Here is a 27,870-nt window from a genome sequence, read left to right as displayed (position 1 = left end):
TTAAACGTTAGCGTGTTTCTGTTAGGGAACGCCTACTATGTGAAGTGCGCGTGTGCAATACCTACATTTGCCTTTGCAGTCCTAAACAACTCGATTTAAAAAAAAACTTTGGCAAAGAGTGAAATCTACAAAATGTTGTTTTAAGAACAGAAAACTGTATTGAGATCAAATGTTTCATCGGCCAAAATCCATCGCGTTCATCTTCTCCCACTGGACTTCCTCTCACTACCAAATGTGGAAGTGAGAGGAAACGCCAAGCGGATGCTTCACATTTATACATCCGGTAATATATCTGTCTCATTGTTCTATCTGTGGTTACAGCTAAACCCCGCAATAAAGACAAGATGGCAGGACTGCCCCGCAGGATTATTAAGGTAATTATTCAGTGATTTTGACAGAATATTTTTTGTTGTGTGTGACAGATTCATAAAACGAGCTAATGCTGATAATGCTCTGTACTGTTAGCAAATTAGTTAGATTGCATTTGCACTAGCTGCAAAGTTAGCTACTTCCGTTTCGTTCCTGTTCCATAACCGAATAAGTATCTTAAGGTGGGTTAAATACGTCCATGCTTGTTAAAAATGGCGGATAAATGTGGTGTTTGTTTATTCGTTAATACATTATACACGGTGAATGTAGCATATAGACAAAACAACGTTAGCAATCACTATAACTAGCTAGCTAAACCGTTAGCCAGCCACCCATTCCAAATAGGCTAGCTAGCCGTAAATGTGTTGCAAGGAATAAACAATCAATTAAACAGCCTATTCTCTTAACTGTGCCACAATATAAATGGCTGAAATCTTTATTTTGGGCTAAATTGCCCATGAGTAAAAAAATATACTTTAACCTTTTATTAAAGGGTCAATTTAGCAGGCTATTTACTAATCAAAACATGACCATTGTGGCAGATATTTTCCGCAAGGCCTGTGTTAGCTAACTAGCATAAGAAGTTATAGGCAGTGGGCAGGAGACACGGATAACTGCGTACATACTTGGGGGCCAGGGCATAAGCAGGATTTCAGTTTAACTGAGCTTCATTGAAATGGATAGTTCGATTCCACTTACCAGTCAACAATTTCTCTGATTAGAAAGCTAGGTAGTCATGACACACCCATTTGATAGCTGTCAGGGCAATAGCCCAAGACACAAATGTTTTTGTTTAGCTAGCTACACAAGGATTATAATTATATTTCAGACATCGACTATGCTGACACAAGAAAAGTGGGAAATCAATATAACATTTATTTTGACATACACTAAAGAAAGTGATGAGCCTAGATATACTAGTACAGTGCCTAGAGAAAGTATTCATACCCCTTGACTTATTCCCCATTTTCTTGTTACAGCCTGAATTTAAAATGGATTAAATAGATTTTTGTTCCGTCACCCATCTACACTATTGTTGGGCGATATAGCCTAAAAATCATGTCGATAAAATATTTTAAATATATATACACACAGTGTTTCAAAATAAATAAAGGTGTATATATATATTTTTAACTAGGCAAGTCAGTTAAGAACAAGTTCTTATTTACAATGACGGCCTAGGAACAGTGGGTTAACTGCCTTATTCAGGGGCACACCGACAGATTTTTACCTTGTCAGCTCAGGGATTTGATATAGCAACCTTTCGGTTACTGACCCAACGCTCTAACCACTAGGCTACCTGCCGTACCAGTCAAAAGTTTGGACACACCTACTCATTCCAGGGTTTTTCTTTATTTTTACTATTTCCTACATTCTAGAATAATAGTGAAGACATCAAAACTATGAAGTAACACATATGTAATCATGTAGTAACCAAAAAAGTGTTAAACAAATCAAAATATATTTTATATTTGAGATTCTTCAAAGTAGCCATGAAACATAGACTTTCTTAGTCAAATTTGCAGGCTTCCAAGAAAAGTTTATACTAGTTGGCCTCTATCCTATGGTTCTTTTCAACATTTCAATCATGATCCCCTCCCACAAAAACAATGTCCCCCACACAGGGAATGTTGAGCTGTGGTTCCCATTCCCAAGTTCATGTCTGGTGTCATTGCGATTTGTCATTGAATCAGTGCTGTTATGCTAACAGAGAGAAGGACAATCGCGCGGGGGGTGTGTGAGTAAGGGAGGGAACACACATGATGGTTACATTGGTTGGATGTGGTGGGAAAATGCGAAGTTCTTGGAACTGTTCCCAGTGAGCTTGGCCCCTGAGCCCCAATGAGCGTGCGACCAGTCCTGGAGCCCCTCGCTTGTCTGTGTTTGGACTGTGTGTTTTTGTCTGTGGGTTATCTGAAACATTTCAGGAATCTTGCCCCGAGTTGCATTTGGGGAAATAAAAAACAGCAGCAGGAACAGTGGCTGCTGCTAGGCAACTATTTTTTCCCCCTCTATTAGTTGTCTGTCTGTCAAAGCTGCCTGTAGATAGATCTAGGCTAACACAGTTGATTTATTAAGCTACATTGCTCTGTTGACCTGGGATGTCCTTCAGCCTGACCTGTAGCATCATCATCGTAGAGAGAGGCTATTTATTGTCTGAAGAGTGCTCAAGATTTTGTTATAGGATTATGCACTTATATTAAGTATAAACTCATGAAATGAAAGTGTCTAAAGATGGTTATTGGTGTGTTAGGCTTCCATTTAGGCTGTTGGAAAAATAGAAATAGGCGAGTGAAGAGGAATAGGCCTAGACCTGTAAAAGTCCATTGTTATTTCTGCACCTGCAGTATTCCTTCAGTGGCCCCTTGTTGCACACCTCTCTGGCTCAGGTCTGTAACCCAGTCAGCCTCATGCATACCATAAGGATGTATCAGATTCCTTTTGCTCCATCACATTGAGATGGGTGTGAGTTTCTACAGGTCACAGCCCTGTGTCCGGGACACTTGGCTGCCACGATGAGCTAGTCAGCCTATAGTCTGATGACGTACTCTTGCTGCTCCAGTGGTTGATGGGAAAGTTAACCCTAGTTGTCACCTGGGTCGTATTCCTTAGGACACGCCACGGAACATTTTTTGGGGCCGGTTTTGTAATGGAAAACCCAAATAAGCATTTTTTTTGGGGGGGGGGCAAATACAGGTAGTCATTCCCTGTTTGTCTTCTGTATTGGTGCTTAATAATAATAAATATTACTCTGTCACCTCAAAGCACTTAGCACATTGCAGAGAATGAGAGAAATCTGACTCAGCTGCCTGATATTCTGCTTTAGGTGCTATTGCAGCCAGCTACGTGTGTGTGTGTGTGTGTGTGTGTGTGTGCAGGCAGGCTTGGGTGATATACTGTATTTCGTGGGTGTGTGCTATGCCACTGAATAAGTTAAGTAGAACTAAAAGAAATCTAAGATGTCAAATAAATGATCTCCAGCTACATGCACTTGGTTTGCTAAGTGGCTAGATTTCAAGATTTTGGTTACAGCAGAGACATACATTCAATCCCCTCCTGGATCAAGATCCCTGTTGCCTAAATTGTTTTGTGTGTAAAATAAATGTATTTTTTTTTTTTTAAATGATAGCGCCCCTTGTGTGCACTACCGGTAATACCGGTATGCTACAGAAACGGTATGACAATTTGGATACCGCCCAACCCATGTGTGTGTGAGAGAGAAAGGAGAAGACCACAATGCACCTCTTGGCAACAGGTCTCCTTTGTAAGCGACTAGGCTAAGCGTAGTGAGTCACTGGTTGCTGCCAAGTTGGAGGCGTGGCCCAGGACAGGGTGCTTGTGTGTTTCCCATCCATTTGATGGAGAATTGTTAGGCTAGATGTTTTTGGCTGTAGGCGATGTCTTTGAAAGATTGATCAGTACTAACGCTGATAAAGAGGGTAAATCTAAAATGTGCCATTTTTCTTCTATTGTTAGGTATGAGTTAGCAAGGGAACATAAACTGTCTACTGAACCATGGTTACCACCACTAGATTGATAGATTCCGAATGGGAAAGCACAGAATGAACATTGTGGCAGGTGGCCTACATGCTAAGACAACTACAGTACGCTTGCTGGAAAATGAAACCTTTGAAATATTGAAAGTAAGCCAAGGCTATGTGAAAGTGAGGTATTTGTCACAGTTAACAGCATGCTTTTCAAGAGCTACTAGAGGGGTCAGGGCAGGCTCTGGGCCATGTGTCAGGAATGACATGGGACAATCTGTCCTCTTGGAGGACATGTAAAGGACAGTGGATGTCCCGTTCGTCAACTGATCGCTTAGCGCACTGTTGACGTCTGGCTGCCGACATTCTCATACGGCCGGCACTCTGTTCAGTGGTGCTAATTACTCTCGGCAGGCAAACACTATTGGTGTGTCCGAGCCTTTAGGCTGCTTTTCACATAGGCTAGGCCTACCTTAAGTTCTCTGTTCTAGTCGAGACAAATACTCCAAAATCACACAATGGCAAAGGTGCATAAAGATGGAAGAATCAGATATGTCATTGTTTTTAGCACTGCCCACGGTGTTCTTAAACTACGGCGTGCGACATGGTTCAATGTGCCAGTAAATTAACTTTTTCATTTTTAAAATTGCTGCAGTCTTGGAGCTAGAATTTGGATCATGTATACTGTGCTAATGCCTATAAACAAAACAGTAATGGAGAGCAGTGTACAAAAGGTGAACTTAGCAAACAAGGCATTTGTTCTAAGTACACGGGGGCCGCCGTCTTTCTGCATCTTTACCATTGTCACTGGCTACGTCCCGATTCCCTACCCTTCTCCCTGTCATGGATTTCCAACCATTGGACTGGTATAAGTATTATATAAGAATAATAATATATGCCATTTCTCAGGTGCTTTTATCCTAAGCGATTAACAGTCGTGCATATATTTTACATACGTGTAGTCCTGGGTATCAAACTCACTATTCTGGCGTTGCAAGTGCCATGCTCTACCAACTGAGCTACAGAGGACATTGGCTGGAGAGAGTTTCCTCATTAGAAGGGAGTATGCAATTACAAACTTTGGGAGAAGGGTGGAGAATCAGAACGCAGCCACTGTACCTTTCCTCACTGTGATTGTGTGTCTGTATTTGCATAGAGGTATACCCTGTTTCTATGTCTGTCGTTTGTTTGTCAGGAAACTCAGCGCTTGATGGCTGAGCCTGTCCCAGGCATTAAGGCGGAGCCTGACGAAGGGAACGCCCGCTATTTCCATGTGGTCATCGCCGGGCCCCAGGACTCGCCCTTCGAAGGCGGCACGTTTAAACTTGAACTCTTTCTCCCCGAGGAATACCCCATGGCAGCTCCAAAAGTACGCTTTATGACCAAAATATACCACCCTAACGTAGACAAGCTGGGAAGAATATGTCTAGACATCTTGAAAGGTAAGAAACGCTTGACTCTTTGTTTTGCACCAACATGGTAGCCCGGCATCCAAAGTGATTTTTCTATGTTTCACCGTTGTTTCATGTTTAGTTAGTTAATGGGGAGCATTTCAACATGGTGAGTTTAAAAACAAACTGGTTTATTTGTCAGTACAACATGGCTGCTTGAAAATGAAGATTTTGGCCTAGATTGTTAGCGATAATGGAGCAAATTATGTCAGTATTGAAAATATTGAGTAGGTAGATGTTGCAGGTGCAGCTGATACAGGATCAGATATTCCTTTCATACCCCTAATAGTTTCGGTTAGGTTTGGGAAGGGATTAGGGATGCACATTTTTGTCAATTTTGCTGCAGACTAGTTGACACTCATTAACCAGTCAATAAACAGTAAAAAAATAAATAATCTAACAGTAAAATGAGGTGGCCAACAGGAAATACTATCAGAGATCTGTATATAATGACGAGATGCTTATGTTTCCACCCTAACAATGGGAGTCGTCCCAAGGCGGGAAAAGCAGACGACAAACTTAGGCCCAAAATAAGCCCATAGAATTGCATTGGACTTATTTTAGACAGATTTTGTGAGAGTGAAACCTCTCACTTTGACTCTTCCTCTCTGATACTAACGTTATTTATGCATACAAGGACCTGACATTTTTCATGAAGAGCTTAATGGAAACATGCAATGTTAGCAAGCCAATCGTCTTACAGTCAAAAGGCTATAGCCTATTATTGAACATGCAACTTCTGTAATGAAGCAGCTAATAAAATGTCATTCTCAAACATTTGGCTAAATGTAATTTGCAGAAAACACAGTTCTAAACAGCGCACCTAATGTGAGCAGTTCCATATGTGACAGAGATGAACAGCTCCGTTAGAAACTTAGAAAGAGGGGGACTCTAATAGCAACTACTATGATGGGTTGCAAATATGACTAGGATTGTGCCTTTGGCTTCTGGACAATGAAAGAAAGTTGATATGAAAACCAATAGAACTGGAGAGAAGGGCTGGTTAATGGCAGTCTTTATAAAATAATTAACTTCTATGGATGGATTTTGATAAGGCTACTTTGAAGCAAGATAAGACATTATTTGAATTGAAGTAAAACGTTCAGGTTTCAAACCATTTTAATGCCTCAAGCTCACATTGCAAAGTGGTGGGTGACCCGCTGATAGTCAATGGTAGGCAGGCTATAGCATATGCATCCGAATGGGAGGCGCGCTTTACGAGTTGAGATTGAGAAATAAAAATGGCTCCTTTTTTAAAATAGTGGCAACCAACATTATCTGATTCTAGGTCTGACATTTAGGTACGTCTACCTTTCTGGAAATATCACGATATATTTGCTATTGGGGGGAGGATCGATAGTTAAATATCAGGATATTATTTCCCTTCATAGCTTGTTCTCCTTCTTTTGAAATAGGGAGACAATTTGTTTTCAGCAGTTTTTTTATTTCTGTGACTGATAAAAATGTGTTCTCATGGCTCCCTCTGCAGCAGACATCTGAAACATGGAACGTCAGTTCCAAAGTATCATGATAATATCGTATCCTGAGGTCCCTGGCAATTCCCAGCCCTAATATTTGGCCTGTTTTATCATCAAAATGATTTATGTACAATCCAGGTGACTGAACAGATACTGGGGATATGAGACCGCATTAACTGTCTGTCACATTGCTGCACCTGCTCTGTTTCTCTGTCATACACATCAGTAAATTCAGGCTTGTTAGTGGGACAGGCCTGGGCATTGTTTCCTGCCATATCCCCACTGCGTTAGAATCATGTTTGGCCTGCGAGCACTATGAGGGATTTGCCTTTTTAATCTCGCTCAAAATATCAAGGGCCTCTGATTACACTTTTGACCTCTCACTCAAGCCGCATCTCCCCATTGCTGCGACATGCCACTAACTGCCTATTCACTGCCACGTCACTCAAAATAGAAACATTGCTCAAACCTCTCTCCTTCTGCCTCCCTCGTTCCCCCTTTTTCCTCCTTCCTTCATCCCTCACTTTCTCCCCCTTGTTTTGTCCTTTTTTGTTTTCATCAAATCTCTTCACAGATAAATGGTCTCCAGCCTTGCAGATCCGTACAGTCCTGCTATCAATCCAGGCATTACTAAGTGCTCCCAACCCTGATGATCCTCTAGCGAATGATGTTGCGGAGCAGTGGAAGTCCAATGAAGCTCAAGCCATAGAGACGGGTAAGTCTAGATGAAACCCGGCTCAGAGGGGAGAGTCTATAAGGACACTCATGACCTGCAAAACAACTAACTAAATTCTAAAGCTGACCCTTACCATAACCTAATTTTAACCAGTTCTGAAATGAAATATAGTTTTACAGGCCAGTAGTATCCGTATAGCCTTTTCTGGCTCTGAGCAGTGCACTCCTTCCCGTTTCTGTCCCTTTTATTGTGTGGTGCCTAATGAACACAACCTTGTTACAATTGTACTTCAGTCTCTAAATGTAGGCTACCATTCAGCCAATCCAACACTGAATCATATTGTTGAAGATGCTTTATCTTGCTGGTAACTATAGATGCTACATCTAATAAAGTCATAACTTCCTTTGATAAACATTTAATTGTTATATTGTAGCTTTTTCACTCTGTAGCCTATCATGCAAAGCAAGTACAAATGTGACAAAGTTAACTTGAAGCCTCAAGGATTCTACCAGAAGACTAATAATGAACTAACTCTCACCAGTCACCAAAGCATGTCTTTTTTTAGAACAGACTATAATGGACCTAGTCTTGCTTTCTGACTTCATCTCTCTTCCTTATTTTGTGTTGCAGCCCGGACATGGACCAGGCTTTACGCTCAAAACAACATAGAAGTGTAGAAAACGTAAAACAAGCTGAAAGAAACCGAGCGGGAAGTCGGTGTGAGAACACACTCCTTATTTCTGCCAAGACCTCTTCTTCTTCCTACTTCATTTGCATTTAAAGGACACCGTCTTGGAGGGAAAAAAAGGTATTATTATAATAAAATAAACATTTAAGGAATATATTAAAAAAGAGGAAAAAGACAAGTAAATTGGTGATTTTAAATGCACATAAGAGAAAAACCGTAACTTGTCGTCTTTGTCCTAACTCACTACTGTTCAGATGCATGGGCAGCCAGGGTTGAGATCTAACTCACCACCTGGCTTTCTTTTTCCATTGATTTGGGAGGAAACCGCCAACTTCTGCTTTTAACTAGCTTCGTACAGAAAATTTAAAAAAAACGAAGTGTTTGTCCCATGTTTTTTTCGGAGGGGGTGGGTTGGAGGGAGACAGTGGGGGTTCTTGTCCAAGATGGCCAAACTTTAAAAAAACTTTTCTTTTAACTTTGTTTTCTCTTGTGATGCTGGTTGTTTATTGAAATCTGCTGATTAGCCCCATGTAGTAGACACACCCTTTGAGACAGGCTATTGTTGGACTCATTACCCTGTTGAAGGCCAAGCCACAAAACAAAATCAACATAGCGCCTGCTAAACCACTTTAACATGAAATACAAAGTAATGATATAACGACTAAACAATGAATCTGAGCCTGCCACCATCATCACGTTTAACTGTTGCAACCGCTGTCCGTGTAGAGACCCTAACGTAGGCTTGTGGCGGAGGGAGGGCAGTAGGGAGTGGGATAGGGGTGGCGGGACAGAAATTCCATAACTTTCTTCTGTTTTAGGAATACATTGTTTTTCTCGTCTCTCCTTTTATTTGATATGGATGTTTTCCTGACATCGCTTTACTACTCCAAATGACCCTCGGGCTACATGGCTCTTTTAGCTTCTTGTTCTTCCTGTTTGTCACAATCTAATGCTACAAGACACAACGGTTTACTTCCTTCCCATGGCATTAATTTCAGAAAAGTGTAATGAGTTGTAAGTTCTGCAGTGTGTGTTAGGGGGGATTTTGCTCGAGGAGGTTGGGGGGAGGTAAGGGTAGGTAGTTAGGGGTAATGGGGGAATCGCAGGAACACACTCCAAGAGATCAATGAAGGCTTTTGTCTCAACTGTCAATATTGGTATTTGGTTTGAAAAGTCTGTATTCAATTCACTGTTTGTAAATTCATTATTTCTATTGAACTGGGGGGAGGCATGTTTTCCTGTTCTCCAAATGGTTTGAAAACAGTCCACCTGCATTTTTTTTCTGTAAATAAAATCTGTTGATTTAATAAGAAAATGTGTGCCTTTGTTTTTTGAGGAAGTAAGGATGGCAGGCTAGGACTTACGGTATATCCTCAATTCTATTGTTGAATTGAATACATTGAACTCAACATAGGTCAGATTCAACAGTGAAGCATGACTGCTGAACATTGATGTTGAATGATGACTGCCCTCGGGTGAATTCAGAAAGAAGAGGAGCCCTTGCTTATTGCCAGTCTTAATCTTCACTCTGGTCCTAGATTTTTTGACAATTACTGAATGTATTAGTCTATTCTTCTATTGATAAGTCAGCCACCTCATGGTGATACAAATAACATTTTCTACAAAATATTTATATTTTTCTGTACATATTCCCTCATCCAAAACAGCAGGGACACTTAGAATTATTGTATAACAGGGAAGGTGGCTCGTTATTCGACTTACCACCAGAGGACAGCAATGTAACGTTAAGGTTGATACTAGTTATTGAAATGTACAATTCCATGGTAACAGTGATGCTGAGATGTGTCATTTTAAAATGTATTCAAGACAAAAACCAAAGATAAACAAACCATACAACTCTATGCACAATAACGGCTTTGCAACTTTTGGTTTTTCTTTGACATTTTAAAGGGACAAATATGAGTCATCACATTGTTATATGGAATTAACCACATCTAATCGTAGCATGACGCTGATAGGTGGACACGGCGCAGTACGGAGGTCAGCAGGTTGCGGTGCTCGCGGACCACAGTGGTTTGGCATAGGGAATATGTGTGTTGACAACGGCAACCAGCCAGCATGTTAGGCAGACAACACTCCGGGATATGCGATGCTTGTATGCGAATAGATGAATAACGTTTAAATTGGATTGCCTGAAGATTTCTTTGGAGATATTGTGTGCGTGGTTTCTTGTTGCTTTCTTGGCCTAGTAAAGGCACTTGACTTGATCTGGTTAGATCCCCATTCACACCACCTTTCGTATTTCCTTGGAGCACGAAGATTGCAGAATATTGGGAATATATGATGAAGTTTAAGCCCAACCAGACGAGGACTTATGATGGTGAAGGTTTTAAGAGACGAGCGGCATGTTTATGCTTCAAGAATGAAAAAGAGGACGAGGTATGGATGGGACTCACTAAAATCACGACACTTCCGAGACAGCTACGTCTTTTCGTATAACTTTAGAACCTACTCGGCAGGTTAGGATAATGAACGTAGCAGGTTAGGAACATTAAATTACGGTTAGCGAAAATGCTCTCCAAACCTGCTACGAAAAGTCACTTGTATCTAAGTGGCGTAGCTTTAGGGAGTCCCAGGCTGAGACTCGAGATGATTGGTTAGATATGGGATAGATATTCACATGACTTACTCATCACAAGAACACGGCCTATTTAACCAAGTTCCTTAAACACTCTCTTTATAATCAACCAGATATTGTATTGAAATCCCCAGAAAACCCTCAGTAGAAGACTTAACATTTAAATGGATTTTGTCTACCTCTGTGACAAATTCCTAAATCAAATCAAATATTTCTCACATGCGCCGAATACAACAGGTGTAGATTACGGTGAAATGCTTACTTACGAGCCCTTTCAAGGAGTACCTGTACCGAGTCAATCTGCAGTACGAGGTAGTTTAGTGTTGAGATAATTGGGGTAAAAGTGACTAGGCAATCAGGATAGATAATAAACAGAGTAGCAGCAGTATATATGGAGAGAGAGTGTGTGTGTGTGTGTGTAGTGTACCGTGAGTGTGCATAGTCAGTGCAACAAAACAAAAGGGGTTCATTGCAAATAGTCTGGGTAGCCATTTGATTAACTGTAATGCAGATTTATGGCTTGGGGGTAGAAGCTGTACAGGAGCCTTTTGTTCCCAGACTTGGCGCTCTGGTACCGTTTGCCATATGATAGCAGAGAGAACAGGCTATGACTTGGGTGGCTGGAGTCTTTGACAATTTTTATGGCCTTCTGACATCGCCTGGTATAGAGGTCCTGGATGGCAGGGAGCTCGGCCCCAGTGATGTACTAGGTTGAACGCTCTATGCTCTGTAGCACCTTACGGTCGGATGCTAAGCAGTTGCCTTACCAAGTGGTGATGCTGCCAGTCAAGATGCTCTCAATGGTGCAGCTGTATACCTTTTTGAGGATCTGTAGGCCCACGCCAAATTTTTTTCAGCCTCCTGAGGGGGAAGAGGTATTTTCGTGCCCTCTTTTCACGACTTTTGGAGTGTTTGGACCACGATAGGTCCTTAGTGATGTGGACACTGAGGAACTTGAAGCTCTCGACCTGCTCTGTCGATGTGAATGGGGGCGTGCTCGGCCCTGCGTTTCAAGTAGTCCATGTCCTGTCTTTCTGAGGTTGTCCTGGCACCACACTACCAAGTCTCTGACCACCTACCTATAGGCTGTCTCATCGTCGTAGGTATTACAGACTAGGTCAGGGAGAGGTTGAAAATGTCAGGTCAGCACATGCTCTGAGTAAGCATCCTGGAAATCCGTTTACAAACCTGTTTAAAAGCCTTACATCGGCTACAGAGAGAGTGATCACAGTCGTCAGGAACAGCTGGTGCTCTCATGCAGTGTTCAGTGTTGCTTGCCTCGAAGCAAGCATTGAAGGCATTTACAGTAGAGGTCGACCGATTATGCTTTTTCAGCGCCGATACCGATTTATTGGCGGGCCCAAAAAAACGATACCGATTAATCGGCCGATTTTTTTTATTTATTTATTTATTATTTTTTTTTTTTTATAATGACAATTACAACAATACTGAATGAACACTTATTTTAACTTAATATAATACATAAATACTATCAATTTAGCCTCAAATAAATAATGAAACATGTTCAATTTGGTTTAAATAATGCAAAAACAAAGTGTTGGAGAAGAAAGTAAAAGTGCAATATGTGCCATGTAAAAAAGCTAACGTTTAAGTTCCTTGCTCAGAATATGAGAACATATGAAAGCTGGTGGTTCCTTTTAACATGAGTCTTCAATATTCCCAGGTAAGAAGTTTTAGGTTGTAGTTATTATAGGAATTATAGGACTATTTCTCCCTATACGATTTGTATTTCATATACCTTTGACTAATGCATGTTCTTATAGGCACTTTAGTATTGCTAGTGTAACAGTATAGCTTCCGTCCCTCTCCTCGCTCCTACCTGGGCTCGAACCAGGAACACATCGACAACAGCCACCCTCGAAGCAGCGTTACCCATGTAGAGCAAGGGGAACAACTACTCCCAAGTCACAGAGCGAGTGACATTTGAAACGCTATTAGCGCGCACCCGCTAACTAGCTAGCCATTTCACATCGGTTACACCAGCCTAATCTTGGGAGTTGATAGGCTTGAAGTCATAAACAGCGCAATGCTTGAAGAATTGCGAAGAGCTGCTGGCAAAACGCTCGAAAGTGCTGTTTGAATGAATGCTTACGAGCCTGCTGCTGCCTAGCATTGCTCAGTCAGACTGCTCTATCAAATATCAAATCATAGACTTAATTATAACATAATAACACACAGAAATACGAGCCTTTGGTCATTAATATGGTCGAATCCGGAAACTATCATTTCGAAAACAAAACGTTTATTTCAGTGAAATACGGAACCGTTCCGTATTTTATCTAATGGGTGGCATCCCTAAGTCTAAATATTCCTGTTACATTGCACAACCTTCAATGTTATATCATAATTATGTACAATTCTGGCAAATTAATTACGGCCTTTGTTAGGATTAATGGACTTCACACAGTCCGCAATGAGCCAGGCGGCCCAAACTGTTGTATATACCCTGACTGCTTGCACGGAATGCTAGAGAAGTGACACAAATTCATGTTAGCAGGCAATATTAACTAAATATGGAGGTTTAAAAATATATACTTGTGTATTGATTTTAAAGAAAGGCATTGATGTTTATGGTTAGGTACATTGGTGCAACGATAGTGCTTTTTTCGCAAATGCGCTTGTTAAATCATCACCCGTTTGTCGAAGTAGGCTGTGATTCGATGAGAAATGAACAGGCACCGCATCGATTATATGCAACGCAGGACACGTTAGATAAACTAGTAATATCATCAACCATGTGTAGTTAACTAGTGATTATGTTAAGATTGATCGTTTTTTATAACATAAGTTTAATGCTAGCTAGCAACTTACCTTGGCTTCTTGCTGCCCTCGCATAACAGGTAGTCAGCCTGCCATGCAGGCTCCTCATGGAGTGCAATGTAATGCAGGTGGTTAGAGCGTTGGACTAGTAACCGGAAGGTTGCAAAAACGAATCCCCGAATCCCCCCTGAACAAGGCAGTTAACCCCCGTTCCTAGGCCGTCATTGAAAATAAGAATGTGTTCTTAATCTGACTTGCCTAGTTAAATAAAGGTGTAAAAAAATAAATATATATATATTTTTTTATCTGCAAATCGGTGGCCAAAAATACCGATTGTTAGGAAAACTTGAAATCGGCCATTCCGATTAATCGGTCGACCTCTAATTTACAGTGCCTTCAGAAAGTATTCATACCCCTTGATTTATTCCACATTTTGTGTTACAGCCTGAATTCAAAATTGATTAGAAAATCTACACACAATACCACATAATGGCAAGGTGAAAACATGTTTTTAGAAATTCTTGCAAATTTATTGACAATGAAATTCAGAAATATCTCATTTATATAAGAATTCACACCCCTGGGAGTATTCAATGTCTGCTTTTTTTTATTTTACCCATCTACCAATAGGTGCCCTTCTTTATGAGGCATTGGAAAACCTCCTTGATCTTTGTGTTTGAATCTGTGTTTGAAATGCACTGCTTAACTGAGGGACCATACAGAGAATTGTGTTCGGTAGAGATGTGGTAGTCATTCAAAACTCATGCTAAACACTATTATTACACCCAGCGAGTCCATGCAACTTATTATGTGACTTGTAAAGCACATTTTTACTCCTGAACTTATCTAGGCTTGCCATAACAAAAGGGTTGAATACTTAATACTTTGTATTATTTCTTTGTACTCCCTGACGAAGGCCATGCAGCCGAAACGCGTCGGATTTTTAAAAACATTGTTTCTATTGAACATGCCATACTAATAAAGGCATTTTAATCTATTATAGGAAGAGTGCCTTGGTCCTCCTTTCTTTTTGAAGACCAACTCAACCCTTTTACCAAAGAGCACCTTCTGTCTACCAACATTTACTATTGTGTACCTTAGTAGCGCTTCCCTTCCTTCTCTTTCTACTAGGGTTGAATACTTATTGACTCAAGACATTTCAGCATTTAATTTTTTATTCATTTTTCAAACATTTCGAAAAACATAATTCCACTTTGACATTATTAGGTATTGTGTGTAGACAAGTGACAAAAAGTCTAAATGTAATCAATTTAAAATTTGGGCTGTAACACAACAAAAAGGGGTGTGAATACTTTCTGAAGGCACTGTAGCTCATCTGGTAGGCTCACGTCATTGGGCAGCTCGCAGCTGGGTTTCCCTTTGTAATCTGTGATAGTTTGCAAGTCCTGCCACATGCAACAAGCTTCAGAGCCAGTGTAGTAGTATTCCATCTCAGTCGTGTATTGACGCTTTGCCTGTTGGAGGGCGTAGCGGGATTTATAATAAGGGTCCGGATTAGTGTCCCGCTCCTTGAAAGCAGCAGCTCTAGCCTTTAGCTCAGTGCGGATGTTGCCTGTATGGCTTCTGGTTGGGACAAGTACGTATGGTCAATGTCGGGGTGACGTCATCGATGCACATATTAATGAAGCCAGTGACTGATGTGGTAAACTCCTCAATGCCATCGGATAAATCTCAGAGCAGATTCCAGTCTGTGCTAGCAAAACAGTCCTGTAGCTTAGCATCCCTTTCATCTGACCACTTCCGTATTGAGCGTGTCACTGGTACTTCCTGTTTTGAGTTTTTGCTTGTAAGCAGGAATCAGGAGGATAGAGTTATGGTCAGATTTGACTAATGGAAGGCGAGGGAGAGCTTTGTGTGCATCTCTGTATGTGGAGATAAACTCCAGATAAACTCTCCTGGTAAATAGTATGGTTTACAGCTTATCATGAGGTATTCTAACTTAGGCGATCAGAACCTCAAGACTTCCTTAATATTAGAGATTGTGCACCCGCTGTTGTTAACAAAGAGAAACACACCATCCCCCTTGAGTGTACCCACCACTACCGTTCTGTCCTGCTGATGGATAGAAAAAACAGCTAGATTTATATTTTCAAAGTCCTTGTTTAGCCATAACTCTGAGAAACATAGTATATTGCAGTTCTTCAAATCACTTTGATAGGTTAGTCTCGAACGGAGCTCGTCCAGTTTATTCCAGTGTTTCCTAAACTCGTTTCTGGGGACCCCAAGCGGTGCACGTTTTGTTTTTTGTCCTAGCACTACACAGCTTATTCAAATAATGAATTCATGATCATGCTTTGATTATTTGAATTAGCTGTTAGGCGCTAGGGCAAAAACCAAAACGTCTACCACTTGGGGTCCCCAGAACTGAGCTTGGGAAACGCTGGATTACACGTTTGCTATTAGAACGGAAGGTAGAGGCGGTTTATCCACTCTCCGATGTAGTCTTGTCAGGTATTTCCTCGAGTGTTGGGGATTTGGGCCTGGTCTGGGATGAGCAGTATGTCCTTTGCTGCCGACTCATTGAAGTAGAAATCACATCAAAATCCAGGTTAATGATTGCTGTTCTGATGTCCAGAAGGAAACATTATGTACAAAACAAGTTAAGATCAGCGCAAGAAAACACACAAAATAGCACAATTGGTCAGGACCCTGTAAAAATTGATTTCTTGGCTGAATGAAGGTTTTATTAAACCTTCAAAAGAAAAACATTTCTCCCTGAGCTTCAGACGCTGTATGGGCCGCTAATACCGGAGTAGTAAAGGCCCAATGCACTACTTTTGTGAATATTTTTTTTCTACTATTTTTTTAAAATATATATATATTTTTTATTCCGATTTGTCTGGGGTGCTGCACCCCTACTTCCCATGGCGTTGCGTGGGGAAAACATCCTGAATCTCCTCATTGCCCCCCAGCAAAATGTGCCTACATTTAGGCTATTGTATATATGTGTATTTCACTCTATGTTGTGGTAAAAAACTGAGTATAATGCTTGTATGGATGCCAACCCAAATACATGTTAATATCATCGTCACCAATCCACTGCATTGCAGTTAAAAACAACTTTGACTACCACCACCGATTTATGTTTTCTGGCTATGCTACCAGCTTATCCGAACGGGAGTTAGCATTTAGCAGTCGCTTCTTCTAAATCTGAAAAGGGATAACTTCTAAATGTTATGCAGTGAAAACAGCCAAATATATCCAAATCGGACTTTAGTAAGCACATTGTGGGCCTGTTACAATCATGACAGATTCGACAAATATCCACTTTGTTAAATCAGATTTGTTGACTGTGTTCCAATCCGGCGTCCTCCTTCTGTCGCCCATGGTCTGCGTTCCATTGGCCTCTTTACCACATCAGAGTCACGTTATTTCCATTGATACGGAGAGAGAGAGAGAGTAATGCATGCTTTGATGCCATCTAGACTTATACATTTCTTTGTCAACATAAGTTTCATTGACATGTGTAAGCCATGCTTACTCAGGGCAGGGTTTAATAAACAAAAACAGCTGTACCCATTTGGAAACAGGGTCAGACTTAGGCTATGTTATTTTGGCATATATTTGACCACCTTTTTAGACCGTTGAGGAACAAATAAGCCTACCTACTGTAATTGCATTCTGAAGCTGGTATGCGATTTGTCCTGTTTCATTGCATTGGTAACAAGCTATAATCACTTGCCTTCAAAATATGATATGATAGCCTACCTCTGTCTATAAACACTGGCCCATTATGAAATAATGTATTTGCAGTCAGTCAGGGTGGTGTTGGCTATTTAATACTGTTCCCTCTAGGCTTCAGCTGTTTTGGTTATATTGTGCAGGGTCGATACCATGTGAGTGACACCACACGTGTTAATGTGATGTCTATGCTGAGGCACCACAAAACACAAAGGCAGCCTGTACTGTACTGTATGTACGCAGTACACACACACACACACACACACACACACACACACACACACACACACACACTGTTTAGGACTTAACATGGGACTGAAGTGGTAAGAAAGGGAGCATCTTGGATCATGACTACTCTGCCTGGGGACAAGACTCTGTCTGTCAGGCCTACATTTGATTGGGAGAGCCAGGAGGGCCAAGGGATGAGTGTTACACTGTGCTAAATACCCAGTAACCTGTCAGCTGCAATTTATAGAAACGCTGTGGCAGAGGCACTAGCTGTCCCCTGTCAGATTCCCTTACCCACCTCCTCTCTTTCGCTCTTTCTCTCTGATACACACACACACACACACACACACACATACACACACACACACACACACACACACACACACACACACACACACACACACACACACACACACACACACACACACACACACACACTTACTCACTCGCTCTCTCTCTCTGTTCCTCTCCTTACTTTTAAGGAGCAGATACCCATAGACTTCCAGCCATTGCGCTAACACTTGTATTGGCTCTTGAGACTACCTCTAACTACCTTCATACTGGATACAGAGACATACAAATGGTATCCACTAGTTCATCTGGGGAAGTAGATAAAGTGCCTCATTGCCAAAATCCCAAAGTATCACTTCAACTATAGCTGCGCTTCAAACCTTAGCTGCAACGTGTCTGTAAGTTGGCAGGGTGACAGTGTATACATGTATTACTCACATTAATACAATGAAGATGTGTGAACACAGGAAATTCCTCCTTAGTGGCATAGATCTCTATTCTCTGAGAGCATGCATCTGAGGAGCCATTTTCATTCAGATATGGGGGCATTAGATGTGTAGCCTTCCCCACAGAAAGGATTTTACACTTCTTTAAAAGACAGAGACAGTTTTGTTGTAATCAAAGATGCATACCATTTGACTATCAGGAGGAAAAGCAAATGAAATCACCGTGCTTAATTGAGCTCTTTTACCATAAGTAGGTAGCTTGGTTAAGCCAGGCTGAATGATGCACTTACCATTGTTTCAGTTCAAGTGAAACAACTGTGAAACGAAACCACTGAAACCTTGTGACAACAAGGCCTTCACACCGGTGTGGATTGGATCAGGACTGGTCATTCAGCTGCTCTGCTAAGCTGTTGTGGTTTTCATGCAGAAAGGCAACTGCTGATCCAGTACTTTTGCTGTGTGTGTGTGTGTGTGTGTGTGTGTGTGTGTGTGTGTGTGTGTGTGTGTGTGTGTGTGTGTGTGTGTGTGTGTGTGTGTGTGTGTGTGTGTGTGTGTGTGTGTGTGTGTGTGAGAGAGTGTGCTGCCGCCAATGTTCCAGCAAACACCTTGGGCTCTGGGTTTATACAGAGTTAGTGTGGGTGAAACCTCAGTTTCTGTGGCCAATTCTGAAAGGTAGTGTCCCACATCCTGTTGCACGATAAGTATTTATTTCAATAATCCCGGCCTATAAACAGCAACTCCTTATGATCCTTTAGGTTGTCATTTTATAGTTTGCTAATTCACAATTTCATCTGTCCAAGGTTCACTGGGTCTATTTTGGTCACATGATAGCTCCTTGTAATTCGAATGGAGGGTTATTCTATGGTTATCTAGGGATAGAAATGACGAGGTCATGTTAAACTGTGTAAAGTTATCAATAGCCAATCTACAGCATTTCAAACCATAATGGTGTTATTTTCCAAATGACTCATTCTCAATTTTGTGCAACTCTGGGGTGACTTTCAGCAACATTATCTTAGAGGTCAGGCATTATCATTAGCCAGTCCTCTTCAGAATCTCCCAAGCCCAGCCCCACTTTTTGCTAAATATTCGTGCAGGTAGTACAATACTTTTAGCAACTGCTCCTGTCCTGGGTCCTTGATTTTATTGTTTAGTTGGTAATTCATTAGTTCTGGACAATGGTCTACAACAGTCAGTAAAGTTGATGTTAAATCAGTTCTTGATGACAGAGGCTGACTAGGGGCTGGGGGGGATGCAGGAGCCAGAGGATCCATGTGCTCTGTGAGCTCACATATGGTGGAGTCATTCCATGTCATTTCAGCAAGCCATGACACCCACCATCTCAGATTGTTATAAAATAGTTAATGTAGCTAGAAACAGGTAAGAATGGCATTTCTGAAACATGAAGCTAATTTATTGCACCCAAATTGGACATTTTAATTTATAGGATTCAGATAATATTCAATAAATATAGTACCCAACGTCAGATTTGGACCAAACTTCTTCCTACTAATGAGTAAGACATGGTCAAAAGCCATCCACGGACCCCCCACACCCCATGCCGTCCCACATCCAACAACCAGTATACAGACTGAATTTTACAGTTTAGCAGACGCTCTGCTAAGGGCACAAAGACAGATTTTTCACCTGGTCAGCTTGGGGATTCAAACCAGCGATCTTTCGTTTACTGGCCCAATGCTCTTAACCGCTAGTATCAGTTTTTTATGTTTGACAAGTAGTATGAAGCTGCGACTTGGAGTTTTAATTCTCCATACTATGTAATGTATTCCCTGTGAATCTGGTTGACCACTAGATGCTGCTGGTCCTGCTATACCTGAAGCTAAGCAGGATTGGTCCTGGTCAGTCCCTGGATGGGAGACCAGATGCTGCTGGAAGTGGTGTTGGAGGGCCAGTAGGAGGCACTCTTTCCTCTGGTCTTAAAAATATCCCAATGCATCAGGGCAGAGACACTGCCCTGTGTAGGGTGCCGTCTTTCGGATGGGACGTTAAATGGGTGTCCTGACTCTCTGAGGTCATTAAAGATCCCATGTCACTTGTCGTAAGAGTAGGGGTAATAACCCCGGTGTCCTGGCTAAATTCCCAATCTGGCCCTCATACATCATGGTCACCTAATAATCCCCAGTTTACAATTGGTTCATTCATCCCCCTCCTCTCCTCTGTAACTATTCCCCAGGTCATTGCTGTAAATGAGAACGTGTTCTAAGTCAACTTACCTGGTAAAATAACGGATAAATAAAATAAATACCGTCACACTCATCATTTTTTCTGGGCTCTTGTGTTTATTAAATAGATCATAACATTTCCTTTGCAACTTTGGGTAGAAAACCAATAGATTTGGCTTGTGATGAAAATACATTGTGTGGTCATCCTCACAGTTCAAGCCAGCCCTCAGGGAAAGCAAATCAGGTTGTCCTTCTTTTACTCTTAATTTGTGCCCAGGACAAGGCACCTTTGTGTGTAGTTTATTCCCGTTAAAAAAGGTCTGGATTAGTAGTTACTGTTACACTCTTCCTGGTGAACAACCAAACTATTAGGCTACAGCAGTTCTCTAATGGTTTCAATGTTATTGTCTCTAATGGTCTTCGATGGTAAAAGTTCCAAACACACACTACAGTTTTGCAATTGTATTAGTATTGAGTTGTGTTGGGTAAGACTGCTGTGCAATTCATTATTTATTAGGATTGTCACAACATTTTAGTCCCTAGCCCATTTCTCTAACAAAGTTTTGAGCTTGTAGGAAAAGTATTGATATGAGAATTGCAGAGAGCAGCCACTTGTTGGACTATTCAAGGAGAGTTGGGCTGAAGCATAAGGTTGCAGAGAGAAGGACAAACTGAATTGCTTTCCTGGAGGGCTGGCTTGAATTGTGAGGATGACCACACAATGTATTTTCTTAATGAGCCAAATCTATCGGTTTTCTACCCGAAGATGCAAAGGAAATGTTGTGATCTATTTATAAACACAAGAGACAAGCAACATGGATAAAATAGTCTGGCTGTCTGTGGTTGGCTTTGATTCCCTATGTTTTTTGATTCTTCATGTCTTACTCATTGGTAGGAAGAAATCAGATGTTGAGTACTATATTTATTTAATATTATTTGAATCATATCAATTAAAATGGTCAATTTGGGTGCAATCAATTAACTTAATTTCTCAGAGATCAAATTATATTTCAACCAAATAATGTTTATGGAATGCTAATCGTATCTGTTACTAACTACAGAAACAATTTCAGAACAATCTGAGATGGTGGGTGTCAAAATCCTCTTTCTTGTGCTTTTTGAGCTGGAATGACCTGGTGGGATCTGGGAGGCATCCACACGTGGCCCTCTTATGTGAGTCAGTGTGATGCCAGATGGGGTTGAAGGTCATGGGACTGAGGCACCAGAGGGGTACCCTGTCTCTGTCCCTTTGCTTGTCTCTGGTCAGTTTTTAAACATAGACTTGTTGGTATGTTTCCCTTAAAGGAATAATCCACTCAAAAACTATATTTTGGTATTTCTTTCAAATGTTTTGCATGTCAAAGCAAATTGTAACTTTCCACATCATCATGAGGATGCAAAATGCAAGACATCATCATGAGGATGTGGCAAGTTACAATTTGCTTTTTGAAAGTCCTATATCTTGAAAAACGTAATTGCTGACATGCAAAATATTTTAGGACTGTATCAACAGTGAACTGATGAGTGGATTGTTCATTTAAGATTATAAATCTTTATCACAATGCAGACATTGATTGTAAAGGCAGCCCCTTTTTTTTACTTGATAACTGTTAACTCGTATTTTGTTGTAGACTAAATCTCGAATTCTGGCTTTCTCATGTTTGTTCTGAGAGCTGAACGAGACTTGGACGTATAGCAACACAAGACAAGTTGATACTTTACTAACTAACCTTGGGCATCACTGAAAAGGACAAACATGCACAGAACACTTCCCTGATTATGTCTATGGTTTTACCATCACTTCTCTGTCAAAATAGATACCTGTTGAACAGGGTCCTGTGAGGATGCTTCTGCCGCTGGTACCTCAGAGCCCAGGTACCCAAGTCATTTTGGTAATTAACTGAAAATCTATGTCAATATACCCTAACTTTTGGTTATTTATACTTGAATAACTGAAAAGAGAAACAAAAAATCATATATAGAATTCATTGTCTATGACTTTGTAGTAGATAGACCATATGGTTCAAGAGAAAATAGCTTAATGAATGAAAAAAAGCATCTAATCAACAATGGCATTATTTTCAATTAACTCTGCAACTCTTCCAACTGTTGACTTTTTTCACAACTTCCACCAGTTTGACGCCATGCTGAAACCCTCATATTAAACACCAATGGTATTCTCTAAATGGATTGTTTATGTTTAGGATAATGTTTTACAGCTTTGTCATTCAGTTTTTATTTTAAAATCATCTTATTCTATTATTTCATATAGTTTACATGTGCTAATCTGAAGTACCCCAAAGTTCCACTAGATGTGATAGATAACATAAAATCCTTGAAAGTTGCCAACATTCTGGTAGTTTACTGGTAAACTGAAAGTGTCCAGTAATATACCCTCCCTTTGCAAAAGACAGTGGGTAGATTCTCATCCCCTGTACCCTGCTGCCGTCTGACTCAGCCATCTGGTTAAATGCCATGGGCCATTTCCATGTAAAAGGACACATGAGCACCAACATGTGAAATTCATAGGAGCATATCAAATTTGGTGTCAAATTAAAGCTAAGAGTCTTTATTTTTGGGAAATGAAGGGCATAGATGCATTTTTAACAATTTTCCATCTTAAAAAGTCAGCATATGTAATGGATTTGATTTCTGGTCAAACAGATGGAAAAGAGATCTTGGAAAATATCTACCAGAAAAAAGTCTCAAAAGGTATTAGAAATAAATCAAAACACAATAATGTTGAAGTAAAGACCCCTGCCAACTAATATCAACATTATTATTTCGTTTTTGATTATTTTTTTTTGCCTTCTGTAAATGTAAGAAACATTGCCTTGTAATTCCATTACGAAAACCTCACATCTTTAAGATATTTTCTAAGGTAGACCTACCAATTAGTTTGTGTTTTTACTGATATACATTTTTGTTTATGAATTATTAAGTGATTCAAATTCGCAATTCTGTTACCAAATCGGTAACAATTTTATTTTATTTTAATAGTATCCCAATGCCCCAAGGCAGTGATTGGGGACATTTTCAGTTTTTCGGATGGAACGTTAAACGGGTGTCTTGACTCTCTGTGGTCACTAAAGATCCCATGGCACTTAACGTAAGAGTAGGGGTGTTAACCCCGGTGTCCTGGCTAAATTTCCAATCTGTCCCTTACGCTATCATGGCCATCTAATCATCCCCAGCTTCCAATTGGCTCATTCATCCCCCCTCCTCGCCCCTGTAACTATTCCCCAGTTTGTTGCTGTAATTGAGAATGTGTTCTAGTAAAAAAAAAAAAAAAATACCCAAAATGAAACAGAATTACTGCAATTGAATAGGCTACAATGGGAAATTATAGTGGTTACAAACCACAGCTGGGTCACCTGCTAATGTCCTCCCATCCACTGGCACACTGTTATGTTCAACTCATAACTGTTTTGTTTCTGTTGTCTCTGTCTCTCTCTCTCTCTAGTTAATGTTACCTATATCTTACTAACACCTACTCATGAGCCCCATCTTTTTCCATTTACTGTAAACAGCATCAGCACCGACCGACACCAGACATCCATGGACATTTGAAAAGTAGTTAAAATTTGGTCAGTCCACCCTGGCCTTGATTTTAACGTCCACAGAGGACATTTTTTGGGTCGGTCTGGACCGGCCTTGATTTCAACGTCCACAGACATTGAGTTTTGGTCCGGACTGGCCTTGATTTGGCCCAAACATAGACGTCCATGATTGGTGACCAGACCAAATCTGAACCAATCACAGACGTATAATGTTTCACAAATTTGGACAGTACAGTAGAGTACAGTGTAGCACAGTAGAGTACATTACAGTACAGAAAAGTAAAGAAGAGTAGAGTATTGTTCAGTACAGTAATAGTTACTATATTGTACTCTACTGTCCTGAACTCTACTGTGATGTACTCAACTGTGCTGTACTTTAATGTCCAAACTTGTGAAACATAGACGTCTATGATTGGTTCAGATTTTGTCAAGTTTGGGGGCGAGCTCATTAGAATAATAGCCATTGTGTAGAATAATACCCATATGCAAAGGATAATATTTCTTTTTTCTACCTCTGTGTACCTATTCACGATACATCTGAAGAGAAGGACATTCATATCCATAATTCGTAATTTCTGTGTAGTACAGATCAGGGACCTATGATGTAATTCTGTTACTGTAATTCTGTTATGGGGTGTAAATCCACTTAATTTACTGTTGTTCAATAACTAAAATAGATTTTTTTTCAAGCTCAAGTTGTCATATCATAGCTGACACCCTATTAATTCTGCAGACATTTTTTTATCCTAATTCGGAGCAGATATTTCAGAGTTTTTGAAAATGTGGTCGCATAAAAAACAGAAGTAGATTTTACATAAATCTCTTACCAAACTTTGCATCTGCACATATTCCAGTAAATTTATTCAAAGTAGACCTAGTAAATAGAGTTGATTTGTTAAACTTTGATATCAATGGTTTTTGTTTGGCATACATTTTAAAGTGAAAAATCTGAGTAAGAATTCCGTTACCGTGGAATTGCCCCTAAACCTGACCTGGGCGACCATGTGATTGGCACAGAGCTAAGCTGGGCAATGGCAGCTTTTCCTGTCACAGACCCACCTCACCCTGGCAGGTGCGGCTGCTGGTGTCAGACATACAATATACTTTATGTCAATGGGCAGATACCCAGATGAAGGCTGTACTGCTGATCAATGTGTTGGGTTAATATATGATAATAAAGAAGCATTTTCTATCCAAATTTCACTGTACTCCTCAATTGAATATCCTTCTGAATATGTTTAACCTCCCCCACATCAAATGTATGCCTCAATTCATGCATCTTTTGTTGGACTGAGAGGTTGTGTAGTTAAGTATCTGCCTGGACAAGAAACTAGAGGCTTGCGGGCCGGATTCGTCCCACAAACCACTATTTGAGTATCATTGGTTTATTTTATACCCATTCCAGGTGTTGCTGGTGAGCAGCAGTCGGCACCCGGACCAGTGGATTGTACCAGGAGGAGGGATGGAGCCTGAGGAGGAGCCGTGTGGAGCTGCAGTCAGAGAGGTGTACGAAGAGGTGAGAACCCCCCCCCCATAGAAATGTTATTATCCTAGTCATCTATCTGTAATGCACCAAGTTAGAGAGACAGTTTCCTTGATAAATTAGTAGCACTTATAGACTTGAAGTGGAGACATAGTTTCAAAATGTTCTAGATTGAGCATGATGTACACTGCACAGACATCCAGTTTAGCTAATGGTTTTAGTGCAGGGTTCCCCAACTGGCAGCTGTTTTTATTTACCCCTCCAGGTTTTCTCAGCATTTCAAAAAAATGAAATATACAGTACCAGTCAAAGGTTTGCACACGCCTACTCATTCAAGGGTTTTTCTTTATTTTTACAAGAAAAGTAGTGAAGACATCAAAACTATGAAATAACACTTATGGAATCATGTAGTAACCAAAAAAAACATTAAACAAATCAAAATATATTTGAGATTCTTCAAAGTAGCCGCCCTTTGCCTTAATTACAGCTTTGCACACTCTTGGCATTCTGTGGACATAAGACTGTAAAAAAGTTTTGCAACATTTTGGAAATCTGTTCCCAAGTATTTTCATGCATAATCGGGACACATGATTGTATACAAATGTAAGCAAGGTTTGAAATGATTATGTTTTTCGTCAAAAATTATATCTGTTTGGGGTTGCAATCAATTTGCGGTCTACAAATATTTGTTTATTATGTTCCGACTCCCCGACCATCCACTCAAGAAAAAATTGTCCCGTGGCTCAATCTAGTTGATGATCCCTGGTTTAATGAAAGAAGTGACTACTTGTTCACTGTTAGTTTGGACTGGAGTGGATGTTCTGCCGTGTTCTACCACAGGGAGTCGTGTTGACAGCTGTGAGGAATTGAGCGGTGACATTTAGAGGCAGTGTCCAGTTACCCACATCTTCCTCCTCCTGAGATAGACATGTCCCTGAATAGGGTTGAATGAGTCGCTCCCCAACACAGGCTGTTGGGGGCTAATAACTCAAATGGTCCTCCCACTGTAATACCCCTCTGTCAAGTTCAACACATCCACTCCAAAGAACCACGTAATGGAAGTTTAATTGAGGTTTAATTTGTGCATGAGTGTCAGATTATTTCGATTTTATCACATAAATCAGTTTTATGATTTATATCCACGTGGTGGCTAAATATATAAGATACATTCAAATATAAGACTTTTCACCCTATTGAGCCCCCCCCCCCCAAAAAAAAAAAACATATTGGGATTATCCCATCATAGAGCTGAAGTGTGTTAGTAGGGGCTTGTGTTTGTCATATGACCCTGTGGTCCTGGTAACCTGGCCCCAGCCAGGCAGACCTGGGAAAGATGCAGGAACTTAAACCTGAATCATGTCTCTCTCCCAGGATCATGTGAACAGAGCCATGGGCTCCAGTCCTGGAATGTTGCAAGGTGTTATCAGGCTCTCCCAAAACAGTCAGCGGCCGGGTCACAAGAATCTTTTAATATTTGTTCTCATGCATATATCACAAACCTTTATATCCTAATGCAGTGGTTCCCAAACTGTGGGGTGTGCGGGAGGGGAGGGGGAACTCATTCAGGCTTTCAACCTACTCTTGGAAGTTGTAATAGGTGAATGCACAAATTGGGTAGTGCATCATCAGTTTTCCTCTTGTCATGTCAGTCATTGCAGACCTCAGAGAATTATTTATAACTTGTCAGAAATATCTAGATCATCTAACCCATGTCAACTAATGTTTTTTAGCTCTTTTTTTTTGCCATTGATTTTGTTTCCCAATAACGGAAGGGAGGCCCCGAGTGAAAGAGTTTGGGAACCACTGTCCTAGTGGCCAGTATGATATCCACATGGACAGTATGATGAGTTGTGAAATGGCTCCACGGCTTCCCATCAGCCGTTTCATGTTATCTGCTTTTTACCACAAATGGTTTGACAAGCAACATTAGGCTTATATATTAGCCTGGTCACCAATCTGTTTGTGTTGTCTTGCCAATTCCATTCCTGGTGTGTCATTGTTTGGCGTGACAAATGACAATGACAGAAATGTATTTGGTAAGAGAGCACAAACTGATCTGGAACCAGGCTAACATTATACAGTGAGGGGAAAAAAGTATTTGATCCCCTGCTGATTTTGTACGTTTGCCCACTGACAAAGAAATGATCAGTCTATAATTTTAATGGTAGGTTTATTTGAACAGTGAGAGACAGCATAACAACAACAAAAATCCAGAAAAACGCATGTCAAAAATGTTATAAATTGATTTGCATTTTAATGAGGGAAATAAGTATTTGATCCCTCTGCAAAACATGACTTAGTACTTGGTGGCAAAACCCTTGTTGGCAATCAGAGGTCAGACGTTTCTTGTAGTTGGCCACCAGGTTTGCACACATCTCAGGAGGGATTTTGTCCCACTCCTCTTTGCAGATCTTCTCCAAGTCATTAAGGTTTCGAGGCTGACGTTTGGC

The 27,870-nt window shown here is 40.6% G+C and overlaps 2 protein-coding genes across 3 annotated transcripts in view; both read left to right on the top strand.

The window, feature by feature from the left end:
- Positions 1 to 317: 317 nt before the first annotated feature.
- On the top strand, positions 318 to 9,462 carry ube2n (ubiquitin-conjugating enzyme E2N). Of its 2 annotated transcripts, none has more exon segments than NM_001141197.2 (4): positions 318 to 374; positions 5,050 to 5,296; positions 7,358 to 7,498; positions 8,090 to 8,505. In NM_001141197.2, coding segments are annotated over 4 exon segments (465 nt in total). In that variant the 5' UTR covers positions 318 to 344; the 3' UTR covers positions 8,137 to 8,505.
- A 648-nt stretch (positions 9,463 to 10,110) lies between these two features.
- LOC106561424 (diphosphoinositol polyphosphate phosphohydrolase 3-beta) overlaps positions 10,111 to 27,870 on the top strand; it is a 37,742-nt gene continuing 19,982 nt past the window's right edge. The window contains exons 1-2 of the mRNA XM_014125387.3: positions 10,111 to 10,547; positions 25,343 to 25,453. Coding sequence (XP_013980862.1) covers positions 10,449 to 10,547; positions 25,343 to 25,453 — 210 coding nt within the window. The 5' untranslated portion in view covers positions 10,111 to 10,448. The remainder of the gene's footprint in view (positions 10,548 to 25,342; positions 25,454 to 27,870) is intronic.

Source organism: Salmo salar, chromosome 10 (genome assembly GCF_965601325.2).
Source record: "Salmo salar chromosome 10, fSalSal1, whole genome shotgun sequence".
NCBI classification, from domain to species: Eukaryota; Metazoa; Chordata; class Actinopteri; order Salmoniformes; family Salmonidae; genus Salmo; species Salmo salar.
The sequence above is the reverse complement of the archived record's forward strand: the minus strand, read 5'-3'. Positions and strand labels throughout refer to the sequence as shown.